Genomic DNA, 14396 nt, shown 5'->3' on the forward strand with positions numbered 1-14396 from the left:
ATAGTCGAGTTTTCCTTTCTCAGATGTCTCATGTTTATTTAAATTTTGTAAAATGATCAGCAAATAGGGTGGCTCATTGTATTGCTAGAGTGTCCTGTTTTTTATCTGATTGTATTATTGGAAGGAAGCCATCCCTTCTGCCTTGTTGAACTCTATATTGGTTCAGGATATGCTTTAATAAAATTCCGATTTTATTAAAAAAAAAATACAAGACAATAGTTATTTCCCACTATTAATATGGGGCAGTTATCCAGTTTTTTCTTGAACATTGCTTACAATTTTTAACTTATTTTATTATAGTCATTGAAAATAATACATTCTTCAGTTCCAATATTGAAATACATTTTCTTTTTTTGAAAAAAATAAACTGGTAGAGATGATCATTAATCGAACTCTACACACACCACAACGAAGTCCAAAGCTCAACAAATTACATATAAAAACCACAAATGACTCTTTCAACTCAAAAAGTAGATATATAAATGCACTGCTTGTTCATTATTATTATTAGTTGTAGGCATCAGGATTTGCTTGAAGGTATGATTCAATAAGGTTGAACAAGCCAGCGGCCTTTTCTTTGCCGGCCTTAACTTCATCTTGGTTGATCTGATAATCACCAATGGTGTGGTACTTGCTGATGCTATTGATGATGGACCCTCCATCTGGGGACTCTACCAATTGAGTTTCATAAGTGATTTTCTCTATCTTGTCTGTCAAGGCATCTCCTTCAATCAAGCTGTAGCTGTAGCTCATGTTCTCATTGTCAATGTTTTCAACCTTGTGCTTCACATAGCTGAATTGGCTACCTGAATAATATAATAAATTATATAGTTATAATAATGAAATAAAATGTAATTAATTATTAGTATTATTATTATTTAGATAAAATAATTAAGAGAGTGAATATTATAATTACCTTGGCCAAAGGTGATCTTTTTGATAGTTCCAACACCCCCATCTCCTTCAAGAATCTCAACACTTTGAATAGCTTGGGGTGCAACTTTTGGAATGAGATTGTCAGCATCAAGGAAAAATGCCTTGAACAACCTTGCTGGTGCAATGGCAGAGCTGAAAGCTGATTCGTCTGTGAACACACCCATTTTATGATGATCAAAGGATGAGGAGTAGAAGAATATGATATCACTAAGTTGGTGATGAGGTGCTTTTAATTTGAGTTGTGAGAAATGTTAAGACCAAACATTCTATTTATAGGCTGAGATCTCAAGCTCCTTAACATAATGTACTTAATAATCAATGAACAAACTCCATAATAGTAATAAATGGTATATATTACAGTACTATGCCTCTTGTGGTCAAAATTAACTAAGCACATCTAAATTAATTGATTGTTTTATATATTTTTAATTTTAGATGCTTTATTGTTTATATCTAAAACATACTGGCAACCAGACAAATACAAGAATCCGTGAATCAATTCTAGATGGTCAACTAAATATTTTATATTCACACATATATAATTGGTACCACTATGTGCAACCACTTTTTTGTTAACATCATTGCATCTAATTTTTATTTTTTTTATTTTTGCCGCGTTTAATTTTTTGATATAATACTGTACATTGTAGTTATTTAGAATGTATCATAAATTTTCAAGAAATTTTGAATAATTTATGTTGCTGAAAATAATGTTTAAATAATTGAATTTCATACGGGTATACACAAAAACTGGTACACGTGAAACAAGATATTTAAACTTTATTTTCAAAATTATTAATCATTAAAAAAAATTAAGATTTTTTATGATGTTTTAAATAATTACAATATACATTGTAATATAAAAAAATTAGGAAAAGAAAAATTATTGCACATTATTGACAAAAAAAAAAAAAGTTACTACACCACAATGAATATCCCTATATATATATATATATCTATTCTATTTAAAAAGTGTGTAGATAACGGGAATTTTTGGTTTTAACGGTTTTTTAATTTTTTTCAGTTAACTTTAACGGAATATTCTTATATTTAACAGAATATTTTTATATTTAACTGTAGATTGTAAACATGACTTAAACTTAAGTAAATAAATAATTAAACAAATTAAAATAAGATATTTTTGAGATATTTTATAATGATAATTATTTAAAAATAATAAAACCATATATTTTATAACTTAAATAAAATTTAATCAAACTTAATATTATATTAAACATATAATATATAATCATTTGTTATCACTGCCAAATTCAAAAACTAGAACAAACATAAACTTAAACAAAAATAAATAAATAAATTAATTAATTAAAATAAGATATTTTTAAGATATTTTATGATAATTTAAATAATTAAATCATATTTATTTAAAAATAATAAAAATGATTAGAGTTTTTTTTTCTTCATCAAATTCACCAAAGGACATTGCGAGATATATTAGAATCTAAAAATAGTTAATGCATATATACTATTGTCTATGACTTTTTCTATTCTTATTTTATTTCTATTATCAATTTATTTTTAAATATTATTCTATTTTATATATATGTTATGTAATCATATAAATATATATCTATGTCAATGTTATGTTTAGATGTCATATATGTAAAAATTATTAATATAAATATTTATATATAATATAGAACTACAATACATTCGATTATAAAAATATATATTTTTTCAAAAAGATAGTGAACCAAATTTTATTAAAATTATATACAATGTTTACAACTTTAAAACTATGCAAGCGTGCACTTTTACCTAGTATATATATATATATATATATATATGTGCGCGCTATAAGGACTAAAAGTAAAATTAATGGGAATTTTTATGATTAGGAATTCACATATCTAACTCGGGTGCAAAGACAGACATTTATCCCTCAATTATCTAAAAAAATAATGATGATATTTTCATTTTATTGGTATACGTATCATAATCGTTACATGTGGTATTGTGCAATAGCATTTTTTATTTATTTTTTCAAACGTAATACGTTGTGCAATAATTATAACTTATATCCAGCCAATTATATAAATTATGAATATAGATGTGCTTGGTTATGATCTATATCATGTTCAATGAATTTGGTCGAAAAGAATATGTCTTATTGACAAAATCTCATTCGGACATGGCATAGATACATATGGTCCTAACATCAATCCACTCCTATACGTACTGGCCGGTCACCACTAAAAATTATTAGTGCAATTTTATTTTTACCCGTATATATACTTAAAAAAAATATAAAATAAAACTCTATGGAGTTGTTTGGTAATATTTAAATTTTTTTTTATTTAATTAATTAAAAATTTAAAAATTAAACATAAAATAGTGTTTGTTAACTCTATTTTTATTTATTATTTTTAAAAATTTTAATTAAAATTTATTAAATTTGAAAAATAAAAAAATTTCACTTTCAAATTTTTTTTAAACAGTTTTCGACTTTTTCGTTTTTTTTTTCTTTCTTTCAAATCAACATTTCATTTTATATTGTTAAACAAAAAATAAAATATAAATGTTATCAAACATATTTATTATTTTTTGTTTGTAAAAACAAAAAACAAAATAGTTACCAAATATTTTTCTATTTTTTAAAATTAAAGAAACAAAAATAAAAATAATTTTTTTATTTTTGTGTTTAAAAAATTCAAAAACAAAATTTTTACCAAACACAACCAAGATGTAATTCTCTTATGTATATTAATTGCGGCTCTTTCTTATTTTAAAATATTCTGTTTTTCATTATATTGTATAGTTTCACTTATAGAAATTATACTCTTCAATAATATTAATATTTCCCCTTAAAAAATGATACTAATATTCATTATTAAAAATATTATTCTAAATAAAATTCGATTATTTTAAAATAAGAAACTGAATAATTGCACCAAATTAAAAAATATATATATATTTCCTTTTTATGTATTATCTAAAACTCTACAACCTATATTTTTTTTTGTTAACTTTTTCAAGAGGCAATTTTGTTAACACTACTTATACAATTGTTTAAACGGAAACAGAAAAACAGGTAAAAAATTCAACACACGAGAATTTTTACGTGGTTCAGAATTCCTTTCAGATAACCTACATCCACAAGGCCACGCCCAGAGAATAAACCAATTAGTAAAAAAATAATGTGTACAAAATAATTGACTTAAACAATGTAAGACTCCCTCTTAAAGTATTGTCACAATCTTGTTGTACTCTTCTCTACGAATCTGGTTTTGATAAAATGTTAATTCTTTTGAAATCCCTTCAAAGAATAGCGAGTGCTCACTTCCTCCCGAAGTGAGACTTGATAGAATCATCTCCCGAAAATCCTTATGAACACATTCGCAATAGGCACTACCTGTTTACAAGGGACTAGATAGATATTCACAAGTACAATCAGCACTCTTACAAAAATCAAGGTGAACAAACTTAATCTCTACAAAGAAAAACACTCTTCAAAATAACACAATGTTTACAAATTTCCAAAACTTGGCAGGGTATTTATAGGTGTAGAAATCGTCCAAGGCCAACTTTTTCTGAGATCTTTATAATCAATTTGCAAATTTCTTTGATTTAGTAAATCTGTCACCCAGATGAATTCTGTGTCGACAGAAAAGGAAACTGTTGACGCCGTTTTTCGTCAAACAGTGAAAGATGAGCACATAAACAGTAAATGATAATAGCCAAATAAAATAAAACAAATCAAACACACGATTTTTACGTGGTTCAGCAGTTAAATCTGCCTAGTCCACGAGTCTCTGTTATTAAACTCAAGATCATCTCTGAAAATTCTTAAGCATGAATTCTTCAGAGTTTTCTCTCAAGGTTCAGAATTTCGGTCCTTTACAATGGTGCATGGCCTCTCTATTTATAGAGAAGGCTGCAAAATACTATCCCACATATTTTGGGTAGTTACTCTTTTTGTGAATAAAATAAATGGCTTTAAATGCCTATAATCAGATATAAAAGGAAACGTCCCCTTAAGACCAGGAGACGTATAACTGACCAAATAATATCCCACGATTCTAGGGGATTTACAATAATAAATGAGGATTACATCTCATATTTATAACACTTGTAGATATTCAAGGTGGTTATCATGTATCTCTAAGGCTTTAGCCTCCCAGGTTTCCTGTCACCTTTCGAGCTGGAGACATCTTCCGAGGTCACTTGGCTTTTTCGAGATCGTATGTGCGTCGAGCTCGGGAACCCTGATCCGAAGTTATCCCCGAAGATGAATGTGTTCCCGGAGCTATCTTTCGAGATCATGAACTCTTCGAGGTCACCATACTCGAGATCGTATATATCCTGCATGCTCGGCATATGATCTTGGAGCTTGTTTCCAACCTTATGAGCACTTATTTGCGAATCCAACTTTCGAGGTCATAATTAACATGGCTCGAAATCTGGGTATAACATCTTGCCCCCTCAAAAGTATTTGTTCGAATCCAAAGAGAAGGAAACTTTTGAACTACTTTCTTTGAGAACTGTACCGTCACACTTTTGAAAATGGACACGCGTCAACCAGGTATTGCTCATTCTTGGTACCTGAGTGCCTTGAAAACACGCCCACGATCGTCCGCCTGACACCTTTTCGGCGCCATCTTGTCATTGATCCCTGTCCCTTGGATTTTGCAAGGATTTCACTCAACGTTCCAGATTAACTCCTTTTTCCCATCTATATATACAAGACTCCATTCTTTACCTTCACTTTCGTTCATCAGAAGCAAGAAAAGAAAGAAAAACGAAACCAGACCTCTCCATACAACTTCCGTTCCGTATATGTTCTCTCGGCCAAAGAAGCAAAGAAATCCTGGTCTGTTCGAGTCAGTGAGTTCTTACTTGCAACCTCTTCTTCAATCGACAATCTCCCTGCAGTCGCCATTGTTGTGTAAGTAAGCAATTTTTGTTTTCCATTTTGCCAGTTTTTATTTAAACTGTTCTTGCTGTGTATATGTATATACTGGTTTGCATCCTTAGCCTAATACGATAGGAAGTTTTAACCCGATAGGTTTTCAGGCTTTTTAGATTTTCATTCTGGATTTTCGTCTCTGGCTTATACCCAGTTTTGACGTTTGAGTGTGGTTCCCATTTTCTGGGTTTCGAAATTTTTAGGCAACGTTTCTTGTACACTAAGTTTTCGGATAAAAACATGGGCCTTGACAAATGCACGAAACCCAAAGACGCTTTTCCTGGTTAACCGCCACTCTTCTTTCCCTTGAATTTTGGGATTTTCAAAAAATTGTCCACGCTCCTTTTCTTTTTCGTGGAATACACGCCCCTGACCCTTCAATAAGGGTCTTAGTATTTATTCTCGTTCCTAAATTTCCGAGCTCATTCCATCGAGCTCGTGATTCTTGCATGCATGGCCCTCACCATTTTTTCTTTCTCGTTAGATGTCACTGAATCTGGAAAGACGGTGGGGGTCATTGCTGGCAATCCCTTATGAGCCAAGATCTCCGAGCCCCGAATCGCTGTTCGCCCGGAATCAACGTCGGATAAGAAAATACGAGCTTGCGCGTGAGCAAGAGGACATTCGAGCTCACTACCGCCGTCAGATAGACGAAGTCATCGAGCGGAAGAAGAGAGTTCTTCGGGAGGCCATCTATCCGGAATCTAATTCAGGCCCGAGGCCAATTCCTCTCGATCCTGCTTTAAAGGTTACTGTCGCATACCCCCCCGGAGAGCTCAAATTTTCATTAATGGGGGAACCTTCCTCCTCTCAGTCGAGGAGAGAGATGTTCGAGGCCGAGCTCTACTGGAGCACGGTTACCACAACCAGTCAAATATCTGAAATCTTGGCTTTCCATGGCCTTAGTTTGTCAGGCACCTTGAAGTGTCGACCTCCGACTGGTCAAGAACGGAGCTGCTTCGCCCCTGGCGGCCGTGACGCCACAGTGAAATATGCGGCATGGAGCCAAGAACATATGAGGGCAGGAGCACTGCTGCCCTTGAAGTCTTTTTTCAAAGACTTTACTGATTTCGTTGGGTTGGCTCCGTTCCAACTCAACACCAATTCGTACAGGGTGCGGTCTGCCCTGAGGTTCTTGTACCACGAGCTGGGGTGGGAAGGACCTTCACCTCAAGAGATTTTATATCTCTTTTGTTTAAAAAGTAACCCCTCCCGAGCTCGGGGAGGGGATGGCTTTTACTACCTCTCGAGCTACCCCAAGGAGACGAAGGTTTTTGGGGACCTTCCCAACCACCCGCCTGATTTCAAAAGAGCCTTCTTCTGGACAGATGGTCTGTCCCCGTCTCGACATTATTCGTTCAGGAGGATTCGTAAGTATTCTCGTCACCTTTATCTCTGTGCTCGAGACTTTAATTCTTAAATCTATATTTAGATGAAATGTGTTTCGCTTTTCAGCTAATTTTCAGCGTCCCACCCCTAATGAAGCGATGAAGAGGCACAGAGAGGCCTTGCTCCAACTCCCTTATGGCAGGAGGTCTCTCTCGTACCTATTACATGAGGGCAAGCTTCGAACTTGTGGGCTGTTGGGAGAGGGCCAGTCAACCTCTGACTGGTCCAGTAAAAAATATGAACACTGGGAGGAGGTGCCACTGCCGACAGGCGCCCTTCCTCCGAGGAGAGAAAGGAGGCCATCACTCCCAGTTCGCCTGAGGAGTCCACGATCTGGGAATGAGGCCAATGATGAAGCCTCAAGCTCGGATTCAGATGAAGGTAAAGTCCTCCCAACTTCGAGAATGTGGTCCCCGACTTTACTAAAACATAGGCCCAATAGGCTAGTCTCGTGCCCACAGGATAGATACCACTTCTACATATGGAGTTGGGTAGATGACTGCGTCCATAGGTTTGATAGTGGGCTCGGGAAATACGACACCATGTACACCACAGACGAGGTGTGGAACGGGATAGCCGTTCAGTATGGGACCAACGATTATAGGGACCTCTCGAGGTTATCACCCACCTATAGGGAAGGCACTCCCCCCGCCTCCCCTGAAGACGGGGGAATTTCTTGGTCCCCAAGTTCGAGCTCGGGGGAGAGTTCCAGTTAGGTTTTTTTTTTCTCTTCCTGGTTTCCCTCTCTTTTCAAACTTATTATTATTGTCTAACTCATTTTAACTGTGCAGGCGCCATGAATCCCGACCTCGACGCTGTGCTCTTTAGCGATGGGGGGGCTGGCGCCCAGAAGAGCAAGCGTCCGAGAGTACCAGGGAGGTCCGACCGACCGTCCAAGGTACCCAGACGCCACAAGACGACCCCCACGGCCCAGACTACTGCGAGCACAGCCAAGAAACCAACTGTTCAGGTTGATGCGTCTGGCTCGACCGTGCCTATCTCGCTGCCTCCCACCGAAACCCAATTAGCAGTTGTTCGGCACCCGAAGAAACCTTCTACCTCCAAGGTTCAGCTGTCAACGGCCCGAACTCATATTGAGGAGTACGTGCTTGATGGCACCGCTGGGACAGAAGGGGTTGTGCTCAGCTCGGATGTCCTTTCTCGAGTGGGTCAGAGCTTTTCTGGCTTCGGCGCCGACCACTGAGATCTCGTGCACAAGGCCTCGGACTGCAATACTCTTTATGATAAGAGTATCGAACTCACCGCCACGGTAGCCTTCGCAACTCTATTTTAAGTATTTATGTTTCAGTTCGCAATTCTGATTCGTTCTTTGTGTTTCAGGCCCTTGTCGTTTCAGCACAGCTCAACTATAAGTTGACCAACGAGGTGCAAACAAGCATGTCTCTGGCCCAAAAGTCGAAGGATCTCGAGCTCAAGATGGCTGACGAGCTCAAACACTCGAAGTCTGAACTTGAAAAAATGAAGACCCGTCTCGAGGAGCTGGAGAAATCGAAAGCCGAGCTCGAGAAGGCCAATGCCAAGCTCGAAGAGGAGAAATCTGTCACCTTCGACTTCATGGAGAGCGAGAAGGCCCGCCTCCTAGACGAGTATAAGGAGAAGAAGGAGAAAGTGATCCACCAAGCCATGTACAAACTTTGGGCTGATAATGCCGACCTCGATACCAGCTTCCTGGGCCCTCTCGAGGCCACATATGTTGAGCGGTGGAATGCCCGTCTTGAGGCAAGTGTGGCTGCTTGAGAGGCGGCTCAGAAGGATAGTCATGCTATTCGTCCTGGAGGGTCCGGTGATACTGATGCTGAGAAGGCCAAAGATACTCCTCTTCCTTAACTTTGACCTCGGGGAGATCATTTATTGGGGCTGCGTCCCCCTATTTTGTAATTATTTTAACTTATGCCCACGGGGCTGATACAATTTCTTTAACTATTCTTTTACATGCTTTACATTTCTTGGCTCGAAATATTTTGCACATTTTATGTTGATGAATCGGTTATGTTTATTTAATTCATACATAGTTTGGATTTTTTAGGCTCGAAACTCGATGCATTCATGCATAGTTTGTTCGAATTATCCGCTTTCGACCTCGTTATTAATCAAGGTCGGGTGTTACTTTAACCATGAACCCGGAAGTACTTATATGGTATGTAACGTAAATGATTTGGTTATATCTTTTTTGTTTAGTCACTTTTACTCATCCTCAGTTTTTGCTCCGAGGTTAAGAGTTTGAAACTATTTTTCTCTTAAGATATTCCAGCCTCGAGTTCGACTTATTTCGAAATAGGTTTAGGTTCCTACTTATCATCGATTATTTTTTTGGCTTGTTTGTTCCAAACCTGTTAAGTTTGCACATCTGGTTAACTCCAAACGTTTTAGGTTTTTCGTAGTTCGGTTATGTCCGAACTATCTAAGCACGCGTATTTTGTTATATCCAAATACTTTATATATTTTTGATAATTCGGTTGTCCGAACTATCTAAGCTCGCGTATTTGGTTATATCAAAATACTTTATATGTTTTTGATAATTCGGTTGTGTCTGAACTATCTAAGCTCGCGTATTTGGTTATATCCAAATACTGTATATGTTTTTGATAACTCGGTTATCTAGGCTCGCGTACTTGGTTATCTCCAAATATTTTATGTTTTTGATAAGTCAGTTATGTCCGAACTATCTAGGCTCGCGTACTTGGTTATCTCCAAATACTTTATATATATATTTTATTTTTTAATTTTCAAGCTAATGGTATGTATACCAATGATGCCCCCTTAATATCCTATGAGTTTGACCATAGGTTATTAAACTAAGAGAGATTGCAAAAATAAAAAACAAAAAGAGATTACATATTGAACAAAATAGATCTTTTATTTGATGGAATTCAAAAACAGACAAGCTAATACAAATAGAAAATCATGGTTACAGGCAACACACTTCCTACACTACTGATAGTAAGGTCTAAGGTGTTCGTCATTCCATGCTCGGGGTACTAGGCTTCCGTCCAATCTCGCAAGTTTGTATACGCCAGGTCGGATGACCGACTCTATCTGGTATGGTCCCTCCCAGTTCGGCCCGAGCACTCCAGCTGCTGGATCTCGGGTTGCCAAGAATACGCGTCTCAAGACCAGATCTCCCATTCCGAACTTTCGATCTCGAACCCTCTTATTGAAATATCTTGTAGTTCGTTGCTGGTAAGCAGCATTTCTCAGCTGAGCCTCTTCTCTTTTTTCTTCAATCAAATCTAGGGTTTCTTCGAGCTGAGTGTGATTGGAACTTTGGTCGTAAATCTGAGTTCGAATCGTTGGGATTTCGACCTCGATGGGCAACATTGCCTCGCAGCCGTATGCTAGAGAGAGCGGGGTATGCCCTGTTGAGGTCCGAGCTGTGGTCCTATACCCCCAAAGGACTTGAGGTAATTCCTCAGGCCATCGTCCCTTTGCCTCTTCCAACTTTTTCTTCAGAGAACTCTTGAGAGTTTTGTTAACGGCCTCGACCTGACCATTCGCCTGAGGGTGAGCCATAGATGAAAAACTCTTTATTATGCCGTTCTTTCCACAAAAGTTGGTGAACAAGTCGCAATCGAACTGGGTTCCTTTATCGGATACGATCTTCCTCGGTACTCCATATCGGCATACGATGTTCTTTACCACGAAATCAAGGATCTTTTTCGAAGTTATGGTCGCCAATGGTTCAGCCTCCGTCCATTTCGTGAAGTAATCAACGGCAACTACAACATATTTTACTCCGCCTTTGCCAATCGGGAGAGAGCCTATGAGGTCGATGCCCCATACTGCGAAAGGCCATGGGGATGTCAACATGGTCAGTTCGGATGGTGGAGCTCGGGGTATCGTGGCAAATCTCTGGCATTTGTCGCACTTCTTCACATACTCGAAAGAATCTGTTTTAATGGTTGGCCAGAAATATCCTTGGCGTATAATCTTCTTGGATAGGCTATGCCCCCCGGTGTGGTCTCCGCAGAACCCTTCATGAATTTCTTCAATGATCTTCTTTGCTTCGGGAGGGGTTACACACCTGAGCAGCGGCATGGAATATCCTCTTCTGTATAGCTTTCCATCCAAAATGGTGTAACGAGGAAGTTGATACATCAACTTTTGAGCCTGATTTCGATCTTTTGGAAGAATTCCATTTTCGAGATAGTCAACTATCGGACTCATCCAGGTCGGCTCCGTCTCAATCAAACACACATCTTCCTCGTCTGGCTCAGTAATGCTAGGTGTTGATAGGTGTTCTATGGGTACAACATTCAGCTCTTCATTTTTGACGGAGGTGGCGAGTTGAGCTAAGGCATCTGCATTTGAGTTTCGTTCTCGTGGAACCTGTTCGATTGCATAAAATTTGAAATACTCCAATGCAGATTTTGCCTTCTCCAGATAAGCTGCCATTCTTGTGCCGCGAGCCTGGTATTCTCCCAAGATTTGATTAACCACGAGCTGGGAGTCACTGTAGCAATGTATGGCTTTAGCCTTGAGCTCCTTTGCTATTCGTAGTCCTGCGAGTAGAGCCTCGTACTCGGCCTCATTATTCGATGCTTTAAAGCCGAATCTCAAAGCAGAGTGAAATTTGCTCCCTGCGGGGGTGATCAGAATAACCCCTGCCCTCGCTCCATTTTCATTTGACGAGCCATCGACATAAAGTTTCCACAGCTCGTGGGCCGTGATTATTACCTCGTCGTCGGCTATACCAGTACATTCCACTATAAAGTCCGCCAATGCCTGTGCCTTAATGGTCTTTCTTGGATGGTAGGTGATCTCGAACTGTCCGAGCTCAACAGCCCATTTAAGAAGTCGACTTGAAGCCCACTTAGTCGGTTTAGACAGGACCTGCCTAAGTGGTTGATCTGTCAGTACGTGGATGGGATGTGCTTGAAAATAGGGGCAGAGCTTACGAGATGAATGAATTAGACTGAGGGCGAGTTTCTCCATCAATGGATACCTTGACTCTACCCCCAGTAATCTCTTACTGATGTAGTAGACGGGTTTTTTCACCCTCTCTTCTTCTCGAATGAGCACCGCGCTTATCGCGTGTTCGGTGGTTGAGAGGTATAGGTACAATACTTCTCCCGTTTCGGGTTTTGACAGGATGGGTGGTTCAGCTAGGTGCTTTTTGAGCTCCTGAAAGGCCAGCTCGCACTCCTCTGTCCATTCAAACTTCTTACTTCCTCTCAATAAGTTGAAGAATGGAAGGCCACGATCCGTTGACTTCGAGATGAATCTGTTTAGGGCTGCCATCCTGCCGATCAAGCTTTGAACATCTTTGTGCTTCCGAGGTGAAGGCATGTCAATCAGGGCCTTGATCTTGTCGGGGTTAGCCTCGATTCCACGAGAGTTTACAATGAAACCCAGAAATTTTCTCGAAGACACCCCAAAAGTGCACTTCTGAGGATTTAGCTTCATGTTGTATTTCCTGAGCACGCCAAAGCACTCTTCGAGGTCATCAACATGGTTTTTGTAAAGTTGAGACTTGACAAGCATGTCATCAACATAAACCTCCATGTTGTTCCCTATCTGCTTTGAAAACATCATGTTTACGAGCCGCTGGTACGTGGCTCCAGCATTCTTGAGTCCGAATGGCATGACATTATAGCAGTAGAGCCCTTTATCTGTGATGAAGCTTGTATGTTCTTGGTCGGGGGCATGCATGGGAATCTGGTTATATCCAGAATAGGCATCCATGAATGACATCAGGCCATGCCCCGCCGTGGCGTCCACGAGCTGGTCAATCCTTGGCAGCGGAAAACAATCTTTTGGGCAAGCTTTGTTGAGATCTGAGTAGTCAATACAGGTTCTCCACGTCCCATTGGGCTTTGGGACCAACACTGGATTGGCTACCCAGTCAGGGTAAAAGGCATCCCTAAAGAAATGGTTTGCTTTTAACCTGTCAACTTCCTCCTTTAATGCTTTCTTTATGTCTTCGTCCAGCTGTCTTCGCTTTTGTTGCTTCGGAGGAAAGCTTTTGTCTATGTTCAATGTGTGGCTCGCTACATTCGGACTTATCCCCACCATGTCTGAGTGTGACCACACGAAGACATCCTGATTTTTCTTCAGAAAGCAAATTAATTGCTATTTTGCCTCGTCTTGGAGGTGTTTTCCGACCTTCACCTTCTTCGAGGGATCAACTTCCTCGAGCTGAATTTCTTTGAGCTCCTCTAAAGGTTCGAGGTCAACTTTCTCCTCAATCCTCGGATCGATCTCCTCGTCAATTTCTAAGACTGATCCATCTTTATTTTGTATGATAACGAGTGTTTGAGCGCTCGTTTGTTTCTTTCCCCTAAAATAAATGCTATAACACTCCCTTCCTGCCAATTGATCTCCTTTTAATGTCCCGACCCCGCTTGGGGTTGGGAACTTAAGGGCCAGATGCCTTACAGATGAAACTGCCCCCAGCCCGACCAGGGCGGGTCTCCCGAGCAGTACATTGTAGGCAGATGGTAGATCTACTACCACGAACTCCATTATCTTGGTCACCGAGACTGGATAGTCTCCCAAGGTCACAGGGAGTTCAATGGATCCTATACAGGCAGTTCCTTCTCCTGAAAAGCCATACAAAGTAGTTGCACATGCCTTCAGGTCGCGAAGGGAGAGTCCCATTTTCTCGAGGGTCGCTTTATAAAGAATGTTGACCGAGCTCCCATTATCTATGAGAACTCGGCAGACTCTTTTGTTGGCAAGCTGAAGAGTAATAACCAATGGATCATGATGAGGGAATTGAACATGGGAAGCGTCCTCCTCAGTGAAGGTTATCGGTTGTGTTTCAATCCTTTGGCTTTTTGGTGCCCTAGGTTCGGGTTCATAAGGAGACCCGTCCCCTGTCTTCAGTTCGTTAACTTATCTCTTTTGAGCATTTCTGCCCCCTCCTGCGAGATGAGGCCCTCTCGAGATGGTTATCACGTCCTCTCCATCTATCGGCGGGGGCCTGTCTTCTTGCCGAGGTCGGGAGTTATTATTTTGTGCCGTCGAAGGCACGGCTACTCTTTGGCTCGCAGTAGTCTGTCCAGTACTCGGGTTTTTGACGTACTGCCGGAAGTAACCTCTCGAGATCAACCCTTCGATCTCGTCCTTCAGTTGTCGACATTCATCAGTTGTGTGTTCGGTGTCTCTGTGGAACCGGCAATAC

General features: G+C 39.2%; 1 protein-coding gene across 1 annotated transcript; it reads right to left on the reverse strand.

The window, feature by feature from the left end:
- Nucleotides 1-269: 269 nt before the first annotated feature.
- LOC133816686 (major allergen Pru ar 1-like) lies at nucleotides 270-1159 on the reverse strand. The gene is made up of 2 exons (XM_062249049.1): nucleotides 917-1159; nucleotides 270-806 (listed from the first exon to the last, which is right to left on the reverse strand). Exons 1-2 carry the CDS (start codon nucleotides 1098-1100, stop codon nucleotides 508-510), a joined length of 483 nt encoding a protein of 160 aa, XP_062105033.1. The 5' UTR covers nucleotides 1101-1159; the 3' UTR covers nucleotides 270-507.
- Between the last annotated feature and the right edge of the window lie 13237 nt (nucleotides 1160-14396).

The sequence above is a fragment of the Humulus lupulus genome, chromosome 2 (assembly GCF_963169125.1).
Source record: "Humulus lupulus chromosome 2, drHumLupu1.1, whole genome shotgun sequence".
Taxonomy (NCBI): domain Eukaryota; kingdom Viridiplantae; phylum Streptophyta; class Magnoliopsida; order Rosales; family Cannabaceae; genus Humulus; species Humulus lupulus.